This window comes from Limulus polyphemus, unplaced genomic scaffold, assembly GCF_000517525.1.
Source record: "Limulus polyphemus unplaced genomic scaffold, Limulus_polyphemus-2.1.2 Scaffold64, whole genome shotgun sequence".
NCBI lineage: Eukaryota > Metazoa > Arthropoda > Merostomata > Xiphosura > Limulidae > Limulus > Limulus polyphemus.
This window is the reverse complement of record NW_013665674.1, coordinates 165977-188081: the sequence shown is the minus strand read 5'-3', so window position 1 is coordinate 188081 and position 22105 is coordinate 165977. Positions and strand designations below refer to the sequence as shown.

The 22105-nt window shown below is 33.0% G+C and overlaps 1 protein-coding gene across 1 annotated transcript in view; it reads left to right on the top strand.

The window, feature by feature from the left end:
- The window catches only part of LOC106464882 (tachykinin-like peptides receptor 99D), a 38097-nt gene extending 20350 nt beyond the window's left edge, over positions 1–17747 (top strand). The window contains exons 2-4 of the mRNA XM_013925049.2: positions 6217–6317; positions 14368–14458; positions 15584–17747. Of these exons, the coding sequence (XP_013780503.1) occupies positions 6217–6317; positions 14368–14458; positions 15584–15697 (306 nt within the window). The 3' untranslated portion in view covers positions 15698–17747. The remainder of the gene's footprint in view (positions 1–6216; positions 6318–14367; positions 14459–15583) is intronic.
- Positions 17748–22105: the final 4358 nt, after the last annotated feature.

Here is a 22105-nt window from a genome sequence, read left to right as displayed (position 1 = left end):
AATTTAATAGTTTCTGAAGATAAGTCGCAATAAATTATATTTTTATAATTTTTTAAAGTGTAAAACATTCACTCAGTATTTTACACACTAATGAGATTTTCAAGTTGAAAATGACTTGGAATCTGTGTGTGAAAGCAAAATTCTAGGTATTTATTTCAAACGATTAATTCTTATCTATTGACTATTTTATTTCATTAAATAAACATTAGTCACAATTTTAAAAGATTTTCTTTTTTACAATTGTCTGCAGAATATCAACTTATTCAGCTTATACTTTATAGTAAACAGCACTTGAAGGGTGAAGGTAATTTTCGCAGAAATCAAACACAAAGTGTGAATTTGTATTCTATGTTCAAATCTTGTTATGAAAATTTTTATGAACCTTAAATTTTGTGTATTGTTTTCATTGTAATAGCGAAACAGTGAATCATTTGTGTGTAAGAAGATGACATTCACGGCCACTTGTTATTGTAACTACAAGTTACCGGAAGCTGTTCTTCTAATCCAGATTTGAAATAAAAATGATAACAACTGATAAAATATCTCAGGATTGTATTAATGCTAAATTATGTAGTGTTATGTTGTATATGACTTTTGCTTAGAAATTCAAATCATGTTAAACTAATTATGAAAACATGTGAATATAACTGGACGAATCTATGTTTGCTGGACTATTAAAGATAATTAGTAATACATTTTAATTTTGTCTTATCTTTTTAATATGACCAGGTGTGCCGTAAGAAAATTCCAAGGTTCGAATCTGCAATAAGCCACTGAAAATGGCCAGAAATTTCAGCTCTGGGTTCTTTATGAAACTGGCAATCAATCTCTTTATTCGGTTAGAGTGTTTCTGACTGTTACTCTCTCTCTCTGCTCAGCAGTTCTAAGTTAGGGTCAAATGTTTCTGGACTTTGGTCTCTGCTTGGCTGCTTAACCAATGTATAGCATATGATGTAATTCAGATTGGATATACCTTACCATTTTCTATAATAGTATATCCATATTTTTCATGTATATTGATAAGCTTCAAACATTGCAAGCTTTGTTTCGTACAAAAACGTTTATTTTCAGGAGTAGTGACTAAATAATGTGATCGAACACTAGTTTGTGAATGGCACCAAAATATGAGTTCAAAATATTTAACAGTAAATATCTAACAGGTTTGGGCAAAAAATGTTTAAATATTCGTAAATAATGTAGATTAAATTTAATATTGTTTTAATTTCTTTCCATCATGCAAAAATGTTTCGTAAAACGTAAATTGTTTTGAAAAAAAAAATGTTTCATAAAAAAACATTGAATTTCCTAAAGTTTTCTTTAAAAATATCTCAACATTTAAATATTCAAGGTCTTTTTAATATTAAAATGTTTAGTATTTGTTTCTTTTTGACCATTAAGGTATAATAGAAACGTAGCTTGGTCCAAATGGTACTTAAGTAAATTGCTCTTAAGAAATTTATTTATGATGACAACAAGTGGCATACTTCAGTTTGGAATCGCCGCCCAGTGGCACAGCGGTATGTCCGCGGACTTACAATGCTAGAAACCGGGTTTCGATATCCGTCGTGGGCAGAGCACAAATAACCCATTATGTAGCTTTGCGCTTAACAACAAACAAACAGTTTGAAATCAAGTGTATTAGGTGTTGCTAGGATCGTGAAAAATAATGTTATTTGAGGCAGCGGAAGTTGTTTTCTCTGTATGATCTATCGTGTTAGACAATCATATTCTGCTGTCCGAATATAAAGATGTTCAGGATTATGCAAAGCCATGGGTAAATATATAAATCATTAAACAACACGTTTGATAGTTCTATTATACGTTTTTGGATAGAAGTTTTATTTCCATTGTTATCATGTTTCGAAATTTTAAGAGTGTTAAATATTCGCAGAAGATAAGCCTAATATGACAATACGTATATTCTGATATTGTAATGCCAATATTTGTAGTTCTACAGGCTTATTCGGAGTTTTTTGGACTAAATCATGAAGGGTAACGATTCTTAAGCCTGAAAAAATGCAACAAAATTAATATTTTGAAAGTAAGGAAATAGAACACTGAGGTGCGAGAAATTGTTTTAACCGTTTAGGTGTGAGTCTCATGATCTAATTCTCTGTCAGTTTACTTAATTAAAGTTGTTTTAATTCTATATTTCTAAAAATAAAATGTTGTTTTATTGACTCATTTTGTTTTACGATTAAGTTTCAAATTGTCTTTCCAGATATTCCTTTTTTGATATTCAATTGCCTTTTGAAAGTAAGTTTTACTAAGTACAAAGGGTCAATACGTTATATTAAAACGATTGTGGAACGTCACCCCTTGTTACAATTCACGTCGCCACGTCAAGCATGATATATCTGACGACCGTGAATTATGATAACAATCCTGAAGAGTAGTTCCTATGACAAAAAGCTGTCATGCAATCCATAATTCATCTAGTTTACGAAGAAGCCGATTTCTTCAAATACAAAAGTCCATAAGCGTTGCGTCCGGCGACATGATCGGCTTGTATTCGTATGGAATACCATAAATACTCGTTTCTCATCTGTTGCGGCATATTGCACGTTGCTTACCAAGGCTGGAGTACGAATTGTTTGTTTGTTTTAAATTTCGCGCAAAGCTACACGAGGGCTATCTGCGCTAGCCGTCCCTAATTTAGCAGTGTAAGACTAGAGGGCTTGTATTCTTTCCTGAATTCCAAATTTTCTTCACTAATTGCCATAACATAGTTTCAAACAAAAACACAAAGTCTAATTAAGCTGGACCCGGCATGCCCAGGTTGTTAGGGCGCTCGACTCGCAATCTGCGGGTCGCGTGTTCGATTCACCGTTACACCAAACATGCTCGCTCTTTCAGCCGTGGGGGCGTTATAATGTGACGGTCAATCCCACTATTCGTTGGTAAAAGAGTAGCCCAAGAGTTGGCGGTGGGTGGTGATGACTAGCTGCTTTATATAATATGCTTTATTAAAGTAAATATACAAACTGGATATAAAGAAAATTCTATATTTTAAATGGCCATCTCTTTAAAATGCATATAATATACATTAATAATAAAAAAAAGGAAATTATATCTAGTTTGACTTTTATTAATTAATTTGCAAAAAAAAAATTATACAATTTATTTCAAAATGAAAAATGGATGCCAAGCTCTGTAAACCTAATTACAATTAAATTTGTCTCAAAATTAAATTATTGAACTCAGAAAAAAATAATTATATTAAAAAAGAGGTTTATTGTGGAAACGGAAAAATTATTTTAAGAAAATTTAAATGAGACCGAATTAGAAATGATTGCTCGATTATCTTGTACAATTAAACTTATGAACTTAATGTACGTGTGTTTCATTTTAAAATTAGTGTTTATGTTCATATATCCTTTAACTGAGTTCTTAAGTACGAAATTCACAAAGTATGTTTTAATATTTTTAAAACACTTGCAGTGAAAAACTTTTACCCACAATGACTTGTATCAAACAAACAGACTATATTTTTTCATAGAAGTTTGACTCTGTATTACGTATATTCAAACGTTATTACGTATACCGTATTGTAATAAGTCTGTGGTGAAATCTTATTAAGCGACGAAATCTGAAAGTTAAGGTAGGAGTTAAAGGATGAGATAACAATGAAAGATTAAAGTGGAATAAAATTAAAAGAAAAAGTAACGAGAATTTATATTTTATAACTGCAAGCGAGAAGTATAAAAACGACAAACAGATGAACGACTACAGAAAGAGAAAAAAAGTTGAAGTAATGGTGTTAGGTATAGAATCACAAGAGCGTATACAATATCGATCTCTTGTCAATTTCGTGTTCTTATTTTATTTACGTGAAACCAGAATACCGTTAAGAAATAGGTAACTATAAAGGAGAAAAAAGATGGGAGGAACGGGCTTATTATTATTTGACAATGAAATGAGAGCGTAAAGTCGGGGATTGAAAAACATTTCTATTGCTAAACTGCTGATATCTGAAGACTATACTTTTTAAGATTTGTGAAATGAACTAACAACGATATCTTAAGTATATATATATATATACAGTAAACTGAATCTATTAAACATATTCTGAAATAATCTATACACACCTACTGCCCCCTCCCACTACCCAGTGGCTCAACGGTATGAGAGTGGGCTTATAACGCTCAAATTGGTTTCGATACTCGCGGTAGGCATAGCTCAGATAATATATCGTTAGCTCTATGCATAACAACAACCATTTTTTTTCTTATTTTGCAAATGAACTCATGAAACTTATAAGCTCATCGTTTTTAGTCACACAGGTTTTTCATATATTAGTAGAACATCGCTATATAAACGTGCTTGTGCCAAGACAATGTTTCCTTAACACATTTCAAACATAAAACCGTGATTAATCACTGAGAAACTGCCAGGTAAAACTTCCGAATTTTTCCAAGTCACTCAAGCTAGCTTTCCTCTTCTGTGATGCGCGTAATTGTAATTTATAGTTTAACCAAAAACGTAGTTCAATACACCATCAAATACCAAAAACAAAAAAAAACAAAAAAGAGGAAACAGTTTTGAAATAGCTGTGCAATTTGTGAACATTTTTATCATTGAAGTATGAAACCTCCGAAATATTGTATGCTTAAAATATTTATCTATTTATTAAGCTGCTGTACGCTAGTAAGATTCGAAACTGCGTGTACAGTTGAGATTTTATTGAGTACTTTAATTGAGTGACTCAAACATAATATGTATTGTTTAATGCTTTTTAAATCTGTTTAGATGGATTATTCGTTTTTTTCGTGAGCTCTACTATGTTGTATCTTACTGGGCGATAAAAGTAAAATAAGAATTAAAAATCACCTTCCGCCAAAGGAAATATGAAGGTAAAATCAAGTAGTCATGCCAGATTCTCCTATGTTTTGTATAAGCAATGAGCCAACGTAATGATGGATTACAAAATAAATTACATCACAAATTAATTAATGAATTGGAAATATTATTTTTACATCTCATTCTACTACTAAAAGTAATTATTTAGTAAAGGATGTTTATTTTTCATTGATTTGAAGTGTCTTTGTTCACGCTAACAGTAAAGAAGTAAAAAAGGAAAAGAAACTACAAAAACTCTTAAGCTTGTTAGGAAAGAGGAAGAGTTCCAAGATGGCGTGTTATCTTCCGTAAATTGATTAGTTTGTTGTGAAAACAACACTCAACCTGATGGGTATAGATAGTGTCTCGTGGACAACAATAAGAATGAACGCAACGAAACTTGAAAACTGATCAACAAGTGGACGTACAATCTTGTCTAGTTTCACATGATAGATGGCGTTCAAGTATGATAAAAAAAAAAGCCAAGGCTTGAGAATTGTCTCTTACATGAAAGATTTAATTTCACGCTTCGGGTTATTAAGAGCAAGTAGACAAAGATATCTTATAATAAATAGATAAACAGATAGATATTGGATCTGTACTTTTTTTTTCTTTTTCGATAGGTAAGGTGTGTTTTTAAAGTATTTTGCACCTATAATGTTCACAGTCCTTGAAATGTTTTGCTCTGGAATCCGTTTCAATTTCTGTTACAGGACTACCATGATCGATTCATCTGTTTTATTTTTATTAATTGCTTTTTATTGTAACGAATGTTTGGTGGAAGATGGGTTTTAGTTAAGCGATCAAATATAGATGGATAAGTTGCTGCACATTTACTTGGTCGTAATTTTTCTTTAAGTCTTTTTGAGCCTTCCTTATATTTGAGATGTTTATATTAAACTTACTACATAATAAGATGCAGTGAAACGTTTTTGAATCTTCCTCAGACTTTGACTTATGAAAATTAATTCTGTGTTTATCTGTTTTACTAGTTTTATCGAAGTTTCTTAATTGTAATATAATATATTATTTTCAGCCTAAACGGTACTTTAAACGACACTCGGCTTAAAGGATCAAATCAGAAGCTTTAAGGATTAGATATATCCGTTACTAACTTATAACTGCTGATCAGAAGGAAGACAACAAGCTAGCAACACCCATCGCCTACATCAGATTAACTGTCACTTTTATAACGAGCTCAAACTGAAGCTTTCCTATACGCACCCTCGACCCTGGAAGTATATATCGGAAATTTGCCAGAAGTACTATAATAATCAAACAAAATCATGGATTAGATATCGATTTAGAATGTTCTTGATAAAGCGATTTTTTTCAATAAATATCATTTGTCTTCTATTTTTTGTTGTTATTTTTTAGGTTATCAAAATGCTGTTCATCGTGGTAGCTGTGTTTACCATATGTTGGTTACCATTCCAAACATACAATATTTTACAAGAAGTCTACCCTGCAATCAACGAGTAAGTATTTTTCCTTGGAAAATGGAGATTTCAATGCAACCCTGGAAGTATTTTTTTCATTTTAATACTAAATTTTTTTATAATGTTTGAATTAATGAATTAGTGTTGAATTTTGGAAAATTCTAGTGCGTGAAATAGTTACACTTAAAAATTATCAATTATACATAAGGTTGAGTGCTTTATATCAAAATTATTTTGAATATACAAACCAGTAAGTCACGCGACAACGACAACCGATAAAAAATCACGGTGGAACGAATTGTATCACAACTAAATTTTGGTAACATTAGACGTTATGTGGGTAGTGTGCTGTTTTACAATGACATTAAATACAACGACATCATCTTCCTGGAAATTCTAAATCAACGATCTTAACACATTTTTTATGATATGAGTGTATGGATATTTTGTGGCGGAAAGGGCTGTTACATACCCTTTCCCAAAGTGATAATTTTCGGTAGCAAAACTTTATGGAAACAGAACCATCTAGAAAGAGACCTGTAACTAGTCGTGGCACAGCCGTGGTAAGCAAAGTGTGGCGTCTTGTAACAGGTGAAAATCCGGGAACACAAAAGTCGGTGGCAAAAGCTGTTCACGTGCCCAAGACAACAGTACTAACCATAATAAAAAAGAATCTCCGACTGGAAACGAGATCAACAGGATGTGGGTTGATCAAGATAAGTCTTCCATCCATACCTCCCTGTCAACCGTTGAATGCCTCAAACATATGAAGGATAAAACAGGTATTCATACTATTCTATACGAAGAATGAAGACATAGCGGTCAAGTTGCCAGACGCAGTACTTTTGGATTTGTGAGTGATCAGACCACTCGCACACTAGGTAATTTGTGGAAAGCAGGCAGAGATGAGTGGTATACTTTAGACACGACAACCTTAAGGAAGCCTTGTGAAATGGAAATTACGCCGCAGGCTATTGACAAGATACACGGTGGTCAGAAAAAGTATGTCTGGACTGTAAAGACAAGATGAGCCTCCAAAATCGATTTGATATAACGTACTCATATTTAATATAGTGTTATACACACCGTAATATTATAAACTATGAAGTCTTCAAAGAAGAACAAAGCAATCTAACCTCTTATAAGTTTGTACCTTGTTAGAAATTATAAACGTTTTCAACACACAAATGAATAATAAATAGAAAAAAAATGAAAAATAGAACTACGTAGCCTAGTATATACCTAAGAAGTATTTAATTACTGACTCAAAATGTGTTTTTAAATATCAAATATAATTACTCCTGGTTAATAGTACTGTGTGTATGTGTATAAATATATACATTAACAAAAAGCTGTGTAAAAACCAGCTATCGGTGAGCGACGAATCAACATTGGAAAATAGTGATGAAGGCATGAGTATATTAAAGGTCACCCACGAAATACAAAAAACAACATATTTTCACGAACTGCAAAAGGTAAAACTCTACAAATAGGTACCTGTAGTGATAGCATTCAAGAAGTGTTTTATCAGTATCTACTAAATACAAGTGAAAAGCTAGTAGACTTGCATTATAAATTCAGTAAGGGGTTGGAGCTCAAGTGGCTAAACCTCTCGATTCATATCACCATACGCTGTTCCAGGACAGTTGTGGACATAGCAGTAAACTTTCTTTATACAATTTTTGTTTTGTACTGATATTATAGTAGACATACTTTAACTTACACTAAAATTAATCTACCACAACACCCAATAGATAACTTATTAGTTCTTAAAAATTATAATATAGTTAAAGAAATACAAGACAGGCAAACTGAGACCACCTCTGTTACCTTGTTCGTTTGTTTGTTACGGATTTCGCGCAAAGCTACACCAGGCCCATCTGCGCTAGCCATCTCTAATTTAGCAGTGTAAGACTAGAGGGAAGGCAGCTAGTCATCACCACCCACCGCCAACTCTTGGGCTACTCTTTTACCAACAAATAGTGGGATTGAACGTCACGTCATATCGCCCCCACGGCTGAAAAGGCGAGCATGTTGGTGTGATGGGGATTCGAACCCGCGACCCATAGATTGCGAGTCGAGCGCCCTAACCACCTGGCCATGCGGGCCCTCTGTTACCTTAAGTTGGTCTTTCATGGCCTATTAATGTGCCATTTAAATTATTGTATTAATAAATAAATACGAATTTATTACCCACCAAATGCCATATGCATTATCCCCCAAACAACTTTCTAAAATAACAGCATACTAGAAACGTTCTGTGCGAGAAATGCCAATAACACAGGCCTGCGAATTTACACTTCATAAAAGTTGTTTTGGTTTTAATAATGGATTTTCTATAATTCAGCTTCGCAGATTTCGAAATTAATATTAATTTTTTTTTCTATCACGTAAGAATTTTTTACAAATCGGGAAATAAAAAACAATTACTCAGAACAAATTATTATTTCGTTTACCACAATGAACATATTTTATTATTATTGTTTTTAACAAAAATATAAACAAATGAAAAGGGAATAACATTGATGTCAAACGAATATTCATCCTCATTGACCCTGATTTTTTGTGTGAAATCTACGTGTTTCAGTCTCAAAACGTTCTTTTATGTATTGCGTTATGACGTTTTGTAGGAAATCTGCACGCGATTGGGAAAATGGATATCAGCGTACAGGAATTATTATAAAACATGTAAACATTTCCTGAAAATAAAACCGTCGAAGGCCTGTGTAATCTTTAAATTTCTAGAACACACTTGTAAAAGCATTATGTACACGCACATATATCAAACATCCAGGTAGACGTGGACAACGCCTGGACATAAAAAAACTACACTGCTTGTAATATATCATTTATATTTTATGACTTTTAGTAAACAGACGCGAAAATATTTGTTATCTTTCATTATAAATCTGTTTCTTTTATATTTCGGAAAGCTACAGTTTATATAAATCTCGTTTTTCCATACCATAATAACGGAGCTATGACTGTAACTCATGAGAGCTTTATTGTCGAAAGCTTGACGTTTACAGACAGTCGTCAGCTCAAGTATACACGTGTTAGAAAGCAGCATTTTTAGGGATGTTCACGTATATATATATATAAACTTTATTGGTTCTCATTCAGCTGTAGTTACATTAATCATCCTAATTTAAACAACTCGGTAACACATTCCTGCCTTCTCATGTAACATGACAATTCAAATAATGCTTCACACTAATGTTAATCAAATACCTAGTAACTACAAATTCTATGTCACTACGGTTAACATATAAAAACATACGTTTATCTTCTATTTCCTAAAATGTTAGTTTACCCGTGAAACAACTAAAATTATGGTACAGAATAAATCTCGACCAATGACAACCTAGCACAATACTTCGCCTTTTTATAGCAGCTTTAACTTATGTGTCATGTATACAAAACGTAATTTAATGATGTGTTTTTATTTTCTTTACAAGTACACAGACACAATTTAGTTGACTGATTACAGATTTAACACAGCACCATAATACATTATATCTGCGAAAGACAGAGTACTACCATTATTGAACGTAAAACTAAACCTTAATTGTTATTTTGTTGTTTTTCTGAAATTATTTCAATTACACTTTATCTATTAACAATTGCCTCTCTTGAGAAATTTTATCTATAGCTATAATAAAAAAAATTCAATATATCTACATTTTCATTAGTCGTTTTGCTTTTCTACATACCCTCAATCTTAACGAAATCAGTGTATGTTTAAATAACAGTGTTATTTAAATTACCTTTTTGCTCTGTGAGAACGTTTTAATTAGTAATGTACTTAATATTATCCGGCCCGGCATGGCCAGGTGGTTAAGGCACTCGACTCGTAATCTGAGGGTCGCGGGTTCAAATCCCTGTCACACCAAACATGCTCGCCCTTTCAGCCGTCTGGGCGTTATAATGTGACGGTCAATCCCACTATTCGTTGGTAAAAGAGTAGTCCAAGAGTTGGCGGTGATGACTAGCTGCCTTCCCTCTAGTCTCACACTTTTAAATTAGGGACGGCTAGCGCAGATAGCCCTCATGTAGCTTTGCGCGAAATTCAAAACAAACAAAACTTAATATTATGGCTTACTATGAATTACAAGATAAATATAATTTGGCAACATCTGTGATCAGAGAATATTATGCACAGTCACAGAAATCAATTAAAAATTATAAGAAACAAAATATACTTTGTTCCAAGTAATCAAGTAATAATTGTTTTCTATATTCTAGCTACTATTATAATTAAAAATTATAAGAAACAAAATATACTTTGTTCCAAGTAATCAAGTAATAATTGTTTTCTATATTCTAGCTATGACAGTTCACAACCAACTATTTTTTAAATAATGTCAATGGCGCCCTTGACTTTATTTACAAAACAAATGTTAAGTGACCAGTCATGTGATTTGCAAATATATAACTATTAGAGACCACTTCCCCATATACTCAATTGGTACCACAGAGTTTAGAGCTCTCTGTGGAGTTACAACGCTAGAAACCGGGTTTCGATACCCGTGGTGGGCAGAGCACAGATAGCCCATTGTGTAGCTTTGTGCTTAACTTCAAACAAACAAAGTTTATAGCTCAGTAATTGACCTTAAAATGTTTGTTAACGAGACGCATGACCACTTCGGATACTAATGCAAGTCATACATTGATATAGCAAGTGAATAAAAAGTATCTGGAATAAGGATGGCTCACTACTCCATCACAGTTGCTTTCGGTTCATCAAAACTGCTTGGAGACGAATCATATGATTTCAAGTGTCTTCCTAAAGCATTTAATACGTATTCAATCAGATTCAATTCCGTTGAGCAAACAAACCAGTTCATTCGTTCAATGCCATCTTCTTCCAGAGAATAGCTAAACAATACAGCATAATGTCAACCATTAGAAGGTTGTCATTCCAACCGTATCTGCATAATGCAAATGCAATCGCTCTGAGACAGCATCTCTCTATTTGTGGCATCCTTACGTCATGCCATATCAAATAAAAGTCAGTGCGGCCATCAGTATTAATTCCTTCCCAAACCAGTATGTTACCACAGCCATTTTTGTATCCCTCCTCCGTGATAGTTGGGTAAATTAAGGCCCTGGGAGCTGCTCCCCAAATGTGTACACGTCTCGTATCCGGCTGCAATACAAAGCAGGATCCACCTGCGAACAAGACACTCGCTACCATGTTGTTTGACAAATTTATATATTATTTATTTATCTTACTGAACATTAGGTAGAAATAGAGAAACATTGGTCGTATGCATAAAAAGACCACTCCTTGTGAAATTTCTTTCTCGCCGTTTTCATGTTGATATATAATCCATGTTATCCTCTGAACTGTTTATTCATCTGGGAAACTGAAGCCCACAATTAGTAGTCCTCTTGAGGAGTTGTCAAAAATGTCCAAGTGTACTGGTGACCTGAAAGCGAATACATATCCCTTTAACCACATTTTATTAGATTTGAAACCAATTTGCAGATATTTTTAATATTTGACCAGCATGTAGCCACCTATTACCTTCAAAATCGTGGAAACGTCTAAATGATTTTCTTGTTGTCCTTACATGTTTCATCATCATCAATCGGGATTTCTTTTTCACACCGCTGTTGCTCAAACTGCTAACTGAGAGCACACTTTGTTTTCATCACATTTTTATATAAACGAAATACGGACGGCAGATTATATGACAGACCACCTGACACTTGTTTTGCATTAAAAGTAACTCGGATGAGGGTATTAACATTATTTGGTAACAGTATAATTGTGTCTTGTCATAGCTAGAATATAAAAAATATTCTTAGTATCCCATAATTAACTCGGGTGGGGGTTATTAATATTATTTGGTAACAGTATAATTGTGTCTTGTCATAACTACAATATAAAAGAATTCTTAGTATCCCAGTAATTATTTTGAATAGTGTAAATACATTGATATGATTTCAAATCTGAAATATCTCGTCCTTTAAAAGTTTGGTAATTTCATTTCATTTCTCTGTATTCTTGATACATCCATTGTGTTTGGGTGGTATTTTGACACATATGTAATTCTGTGATGATACTTACCTGTCATGAATGTTTTCAAGCAATTCATATCAGTCATTTTTAAACAATCTTTATCCCTTATCAAATAATTTGCTTAACGTTGACGGATTAACGAAACATCATTATAAAGAGTTATTAAAATTTATCCTTCTCTAATAAATTTAAATATCTATAGTAATTCGTATAGCATACTGTAGCTGAACCCATAAGGTAAAAACTAATGTACAAATGATCAAGTTGTCCCGAAATTACAAATATATATTTATATGCGCGTGTGTGTGTGTGTGACAAGTATTTAAATTATATTTGTTTGATTAATTCCATATGTTATCTTGCAAGTTTTTAAAATAGGCATTGGTCAACAATGTCTCCACTACAGTGGTGTCAAACACGAAAGGATTCACAGTTTCATCTAGAATTCGTAGCACTATTTATCCTGGTATCCTAGGAACTCTGGAATTCATGACAACAATTATTCTGGTATTCTAAGGATATTGGGATTCTTGAGAAGATTTATTTTGGTACCCTGGGAATACTGGAATTTGTGACAATATTCATTTTGATATTTTAGGAGTACTGGAATTCGTGACAACATTTATACTGGTGTCTTAGGAATACTAGAATTCGCAACAAAGTTTATTCTAGTATACTAGAAACACTGGGCTTCGTTACAATATTTATTCCTGCGTATTAGGAACACTGGAATTCGTAACAACATTTATTCTGGTGTCCTAGGACTACTGGGATTCGTGACAACATATATTCTGGTGCACTAGGAATACTGGGATTCGTGACAACATTTATTCTGGTATCTTAGCAACAAATGATTTAGCTACATTAAATATTGATTTAGCATCTTTTTATGGTCAATCCACAATTTTGAATAAATCGTAAGTTCTGGTTGACAGTTAGTTACTGTATCAAGCACGACAACTTATTTTATTAACACATAGAAAACATTTTTCGATGCTTCGAGTTAACTGTACTGTATCCACCACGGATATCGAAACCCGCTTTTTTAACATTATAATTCTTCGAATTTACCGTTGAGCCACTGGGGTGGGGGTGGCTACTATGAAATTAGTGGTCTTCATGACATAGTATCATAAACAATTAATATATCATTTATATTATATTTATATTGCTAATGGGGTGAATTAAGCTTTCTTAAGGATCTAAAATAAAACCCATGAATAAATGAAAATGTAAAGTTAAATTTTTGAAAATCGGTTTGTGTATGTTTGAAGTTAAGCACAAAGCTACACAATGGGCTATCTGTGCTCAGCCCACCAGGAGTATCGAAATCCGGTTTCTAGCGTTGTTAGTCTACAACTGTGCCACTGGGGGGGGGGGGGTCTTGAAAATTGGATCTCGTTGGTTTGTTGGTAGCACCTTATGCATTTTCTTAAAATTGTAACAAAAATCCTTACATGAACGTAAGTATTCAAAGAAATTACACTTGTAAACAAACCTGTGCTTTCCTTAAGTTCGCTTAGGCTAGTTTGCCTATTTTATCGCTCTAAAAAGCCAGTTTTATTACTTTCATAAATCGATATTTTAAAGTTCCTTACTTCCCACAATAATATATTCTTATAACTTAACATTTTCTAATGAATATTTGTAGTAGCAAACGGGACAACAAAAGTTTTTTTCTGTTTTTTTCTACTCTTAGCGTAAGATTTGTTAATCTTCTCTACGAGGTCCACCCAGTGAGACAGCAGTGAATATTCGGATTTACAACGTTAAAATCAAGTGTTCGATTCCCCTCGGTGGACATAGCAAGTAGACCAATGTGGCTTTGCTATAACAAAACACACACACGTTTCTACAAGAAACTGATAACGTAAAAGGTGTTATCACCCTGATCTCCGAAACTGCAAATAAAAACGTGCGAGTTAATAATTTGATCAATGCATGTTAAAGTACATTTGAATCTAAAATTAAAATTGTTGGTGTGCCTATATTATATTTTGCTTTTTATTTATAGGACCTGATACAGACATGTTCATGGTTATTAAAAATTTTATTCGACAGGTACAAGTACATCAACGTTATCTGGTTCTGCTGTCATTGGTTGGCTATGAGCAACTCCTGTTATAATCCCTTCGTGTACGCTATTTACAATGTAAGTACATGTAAGCTGGTGAATGTTTCAAATCTGGCACTAATGATTAGAAAATTCAAGTGATGCTCCTAATGATTCTTGAAGTGATGTGAAATTTAGTCATAATCTTAATCAATCGATTAAAAATGTATGTATATCGAAATGTCAATCTAAACGCATGTAAACATTACAATATGCGTTTCAAACACACACACACACAAATTATATATATATATAATGGTGAATATAAGAAAATCGATGCTTTTTAATAACTTTACTTTTGAGCTCGTTCTCTTTAAGTTGCTCAAAAACTTACTGTTTTGAAAATATTTTTACTGAGTTAGCAAAATGGCTTAATCCAGTTTCAACATGAAAGCAAACCATTTCACAAAAAAAATAAAAACAGTCATGACAAGTTTACCTTAATAAACGTAAGCTACTTTAATGCATAGATGTCATAAAGACACAAATATTTTACTGTTAACAGCACAATAGAATTGTGTAGATGTTTTCAGCTGGAACTAATCATCTTCTTTAAGAATGGTATTATTAAAAAATGTGAAATACGTTCACCATAATTACATACCAACGCAAGTCTGGAGATGTCAATTTGAAAGCAGTAATCTGGAAAAATCCATAATTTTGTTAACTTTCAATTTATACTTGTTGATCACGATAATACGAAAATTGAAGGCTATATTCTTCTTGACTTTGACTTTAGATATTACATTTCGAGTGCGTTGAATATCAAATTGGTTACATGTAGTCCGAAAACTTTTAACAAACAAATATAAGCAAAATGTAATGATGTTACCATCTTTATCTGTATCTGTCTGCCTGTGTGTGTGTGTCAGAAAAGAATGAGGCGGTTTTGTGGGGCAGATAACGATGTACATAGTATTTTAAACGACTGAACTACCGTGATATTTTTCATTTTCCATGCCCTTTTTTCAGTGTTATGTTTGTAATGTGACTTTAAGATTTTAATCGAAGATTTCAAGCAAATCAGGTTATCAATAGAATTTATATTTAACTAAACCAACAAATACAAAGTAAATGGTTTACGTTAATTTGCTGATAAACAGATATACCAAAATGTTTATTTCTTGTTACCTGAAAGCTACTGATGCGTTTATATCACTGCAGGAAAGATTCAACACGGAATTCAGAAGTCGTTTCACATGTTGTAAGACGTCGTTTCGAAGACAAGAAAAGGATCAGAACGAACTTGACTATTCCTTGTCATCTAGATACGGGTGACAATTAACAGAAACTTTTTTATAGGGAGAAAGACGAAGAGGTTAACTGCTCTGACATATGAATATATATAAAGTTTTTTAATTAGCCAAGTGAAGACAATCCACCGAAGAACGTAACTTGCTTTAGCAAGAACTTCTGCTACAATAAAAAATAAATGTTCTTGTTAGCGGATAGTAAAGGGAAATATCAAGTGTAATATACCTTTTTTCTGCTCTTCAAATAGTTGCGTATTGTTTACATGAAACGTAACATATCATTCGCTTAGAGAACATATTAAAGAACTGTGAAATTACATGAAAGAAACACTGGAGTTGTTATAACTATTTAAAGGATATTGAGGCAGTTTTTCACACATAGATACTGGATGTATAATAGAAAATCAGATGGAGGTCATTGATGAAAACGTTGTTTTTTTTTTCTACAATAAACAGAATTACGCAAAATTTTAAAGAATACCCAACGAAAGACGGCTATATAAGACATTTAATGTCGAAAGTAGCTTCAGTGTTGGCTACGAAAACTAAACATATACGTCTGTAAAAGTTAACATAAATTAGTGACGTCGTAGCTTTTCATGAAATGCATGAATTTGCATGAAATATATGAATAACTTTATGTGTATCTCTCTTTCTCTCTCTCGGGCTAAAACAAACAACTCAAGTTAATATCCAAGTTTCGAACTTATTAGCCAGTTAATAGGTTTCATCTTCGTTAGTATCGAAAATGAGTTAAACCTGTGTTCTTGTTATTTCAGATATAGATTCGTCATAATACAAACAAACTAAAATATTTAAATGGTAAACGATGCGATCGTAATTAGAATTAGATTACAGATATCGGATTCCACTCGTTCTGTATACCCATATAAATCATTGAACAAAGAGGAATTAAGCCACTAAAACAACAATTTCTCGTTTTCGCAATCGGTCGATATCTCTCTCCCCTTTCCAGAAGTTCAAAAAGGATTAATAGAACTGTCTAACGATAAGTAACTAATACCACTAATGAAACGCTTACGTTTTCTTTTAGACTTTGTTCCAGTAAACAGTTTACGTTGTAATTAAGGTAAACCAGCAAATAAATTGTTTTGTGATAAGCAAATATAATCCTCTTCTGACTTACCCGGAAGGTGAAAGCGAAGAGGTTGATTGAGTGAGGAAACAAAAGAACCTCTTTCATTATATACAATCCAGTTTAAGATGAAGCTGTTGATATCAGCTAAATAGAAACAATAGTGTCAAGACTTATCTTGTTTTAGAACTGAAACGAAAATAGTATTCAATCGAAATTCACTTCCAGTTTCAAAATGTGGAAACATTCATGAAAATTAGATCACGTTTTCCATAGTTAGCGATTGTGTGACATATATAACGTACTGTACAGGATCACGTGTTTCAGTACTAGCGGATGAAACAGCAACCGTAGAAGATTTATTTTCTGTACTTAGGGAAGGATGGTAGGTAGAACTGGAATAATAAGGATTGTATTGGTTTAATTATTTTTATAGCAAGTCGTTTCGCATTAACCGATCCATTCTTCATAAGTGAATACGATTACTTTGTTCGTTGTCTGTGTAAGCCAATTTTCTAAGAATCAGAATGCTTGGTCAATAACAAATAAAATCTACAAAAATAATAATTTTATGGATAATGAAACGTATTCTTGAAATACTCAGATTTAAACGCAATTTGTGTTTATCCCTTCCAGTCGTGGTATTAGTGTTAACAAGTAATACCTATTTTGTACTTGTAATTATCGACGCAATATAAAACATATACCAGACAGAAGGTATTAAAGTTATATAATATCACTTTGTTCAGCGTCCTTCTCCTAAAACATTCTACAGTTAATTACTTCCTACTTAAACTAGCAAGAATCGTTATTAAATTCAGACGAACTGTTAAACCTTCTTTTATCAGAATACTTGCTCATTAATGAAAGTAGTAGAAGTTTTTAATGCTGTAGAGAAACACAGTTTAATATATGGGTATATGTTGCTATAATACGCATTAAAGCTTAAACACATTAATCATTATTTAGCCAATAAAACTGGATATTGTTGAAGTTTTGGGTTTTTGTTGTTGTTTTCGAATAACTACATTATATTCACCATAATTTGCATGAATATTTGTATTGAAATAAGCACTTAGGAAAGAAAAACGAAACACTTGATCCAGAATTCGTTAATTTAAGAACTTGTGTTTAGTTATTAATTTTCTTGGAAACTATTATAAATGGGTGAATTTTAGCCTATTGTTTTAGTCATTACTAGCATCGTTTTACATTTGAGGCTATGTAAAATATTTTCACCGTATGGAGAATATATTTATAGTTTTCATATGTTACTAAAGTATTAAATGATCATTATAAGTTCCAGTATTTTCAGAACCCAAACATTAATAACATTTATTTTGTGGACACGGTTGCTATATATATACTTGCATTATTAGCCATGTTTTTTCATGCTTAGTTTGAACTTGAAGAAGCTTAACGAAGAGCGATATGACTTATAGCCCTTCTCTGACAAGGAAAACCTCGTATCATTAATACATTTAATCTACAAATACATTGATAATTACGACACATACATTTCTGATAAGGCCCGGCATGGCCAGGTTGTTAGGGCACTCGACTCGCAATCTGCGGGTCGTGGGTTTGAATCCCCGTCCCACCGAACATGCTCGCCCTTTCAGCCGTGGGGGCGTTATAATGTGACGGTCTATCCCACTTTTCGCTGGTAAAAGAGTAGCCCAAGAGTTGGCGGTGGGTGGTAATGACTAGCTGCCTTCCCTCTAGTCTTACACTGCTAAATTGGGGACGGATCGCGCAGATAGCCCTCGTGTAGCTTTGCGCGAAATTCAAACATACATTTCTGAATTTGGGGATGTTACTATTATATTGATAACATTTTCGCTTAGTAGTTAAAAGTTATAAATGTTACGCTCAATCTCAAGATTCGGTCATTGATGGAGAAAATAACTATTTTGCGATGTGAGTATGTCAGTATTATTAAAGGCTGAAATTAAATGTCACTTCGCTATTTTTGGGAATTGTACTTGGAGTTACTGCAGTTCATGAACTGCAATTAGTTTCAATCGTTTTACACAAAAACGTAAGCAGATGTCCCATTTTTTCGGTTTCGTTTTTACTTATGTGGTATTTTACGTTTCGCAGTTTGAGCAAACTCTATTTTGTATTTTTATAATTTTGACATGCTCAAATCGCGAAATGCTAATTTTTGTAGCGTAACATTATATATATATATATATATATATAAATTATACGCATATTTAGATATATGTCACACGACATAATGAAAAGTTGGCCATTTTATTAAGGATTTATAATTACCTTTATTTTAATTGTCTCATACGTAGCTGTATATATAAAGTTTCTTACGAATATAATCAGTTTCCAAGTTCATCTAAGTTTCTGAACGGTGCCAAGCAAGCTCTGACTCAAAGTAGCAGAAAGATAAGGCACTTTCTACACCACATCCGTCATTTACTCTTTCTTCCCTGAATTCTACAGGAATATTCATTATTTTATGAGACATCCAAAGGAGCACGCCGATCTGTAACTGGATAACGTCCAAAGAAATTATGATTGGTTTTTGTCAGTAGAGTTAGGTGTTTGTTGTTGTTGTTGTTTTTACCCTAATTCAGACAGCGGTCATGACATTGTTGTAATACCTTATCTATAGAGCATTACCATTCCGAAACTTTTTGTGAAACCTGTGAGTAACTGCTGAGACAACCAACTAGAATCTCTGAATATTTGTTCTTGTCGAGATGGAAACGAGGTCGGAAATGTAAAGTAAAAAAATTTCCTAGGTGTTACAAGTGTAGCAAATACGGTTGCGATCACGATGGCACAACATTTTCTCAAAACGTTTTTCGTAAGAGAGGCGAGAGAGTCTTCGGAAGAGGAGTAGCTATCAAGCGTCCTAACATAAGTACGTTTGGATAGAGGAACGGTAAACTTACAGATGCATCCAACGTCTTTCTCTCAAATGTAGAAATGAATGAAGACGATTTGGCGTGGTGCGAATCTCAATGATACGACGGAGAACGATTCAAGATGAGGTAAGGAATGAAGAGTACGATGTTGTTGTTTTTTTCTCACTGAAGTGGCACAGCGGTATGTCTGCGGACTTACAACGCTAGAAACCGAATTTCAATACCCGTGGTGTGCAGAGCACAGATAGCCCTTTGTGTAGCTTTGTGCTTAATTACAAACAGCAACTCATTGAAGTGTAAGAATATTACAAGGAAAATATGAGAGGTAAGTACTAAAATGAAGGCGGAATAGCATGACGAAAGCGTGCGGGAGGTCCCCTTTGATAGCATAGAAAGACCGTAATGAATACTCAGATCAAAATGAACCCTGGAATGTGCCCTACACAGCTATGTACCTCACTCTTAGGCTTCCGGATATAATGGGATACCCTATCAACTATCGAAATAGTCATATATTCTGCAGTTGAGTCAGATGCTGCTTGTTAAGAAACGTATAAGACCAATTATTCAATGTTTAAATTATTACACTACAATTATCTGATCAAACAGTTTGAGATTTTACATAATCTTATTAGAAAAAACTGAGGGACAAACAACCTTAACTTTCAAGACACAGTTATATTACTTATGCGGTTCAATGTTACTATCTAAAAGACTAGTCTACGATATAAGATCTGATCTATTGATAAAACTCATTATATTTATTTTTTTATACAAAATACACGTAGGCTATAAATAAATGCAATAAATAACAACAAATTATTCCACAATAATATTTAATTTGTACAGATATCCTTCCGATGTTGTTGGTAAAAACTATACTTTTTATTAGCACTGTAGTTAATGTTTGGGCAATTTGCCTTCAGGTTCATGCAAAACGAATAATATGTAAAACTAGATAAACTGAATAATATAAACGACATTCTCCATTACATTTAAAATCAAGTCAAACTGGATAACATTAATGAAGCTCTCCGTTACATTTCAAATCAAGTCAAACTGGATAACATTAATGAAGCTCTCCATTACATTTCAAAACAAGTCAAACTGGATAACATAGATGAAGTTCTCCATTTACTAATTACAGTTTTGATACTCGCAGTATTTTGCTGTTGCGCGAGCTTTATACTGATACCTATACATGTAATACATATATGTAAGTGATACAAACTTAAATATAAAGCCCTGAGCAGTATTCTGGTTGGGCTTTTACTCACAGCTCCAGCTTGTTGTTACTTTTTGCTTAGTCATCTATGTACAACCAATGAAGTCAAATGAACAGTAGTCGGTGTTGAAAGGTGTGTGTTGGTTGAATTATTCAAGGTGGGTAAGCTATTTGGTCTCAGCTATCATTTCATGGGTTGATATATAAGGACGGAATTTTGAATAGGACATTTGAACTATAGCAATCGGCTAGAAACGCTTAGATTACGTTCATTGCCAATTTGATTTTGGAAGTGCAAAATTAAGTTTTGAAATGCAAAACTATTTAAGAGTTTTTCGAAAGGAACGAGGAATGTAAATTAGGAGTTACAAAACTTAGTGCAACATGTAACTTCTTTAGCTAGAACATCAGTAGTTTCGAATAACGACGGTCTTAGTTTTGACTTCCAGAGAAACCATATAAGCATATATATATATATATTCATATATACAGGTATCAATGCACTATAAGTATATATAATGCAATGTATTAAATCTTCTGCGCTCGTTTTTCCATAGATTTAAACGTTAGTCAACAAACGTAACTTATACAAAACAAATAAGAATGTACAAACGCATTCATCTCCCTAGGCTGTATATACTTCTGTAATACAACAGATAACACTAAGAAATCTATACGTAGCGGAACATCCAATACATAATATTAATTTGAAAGTAAACGACTCGTAACATAATATCTAAATCTGCATTAGTACTGTTCTAATCTATTTAACTCTCAAAACACTGTGTTCATTTTCCTGATACTCCCTAGGTTTTCATTAACTATATTTCCAATTTCTGGATTTCCCTTGGTAATGTTTTATTCCTTGCAACAAACGTTTTGATGTAAATTTCTAAAAAAATCATTTATTACTTAAACAATGACTGCCTTTTAGCTTAGCAGGATTAAAAACATTGTACTGACATTAATACAAAAAAGAGGTAAATGATATTTTAAAGATAATTTAAATCACATTAATAAAAGTTTAGAGTGAACAGTGTTTGTTTTTATTATAGTATGCTGATAATTCATAATAAAACAAAGCATTAATATATGGCTCATTACTTTTTACACTTGTTTATCTAGCAGAAAAACTTACAGAAAATATTTTAATTTCTTAGTATGCAAATAAAGTTTGAAATATTTTGCATGAGTCGTGGGAGGCAAGGCACACAGGGGGATAGG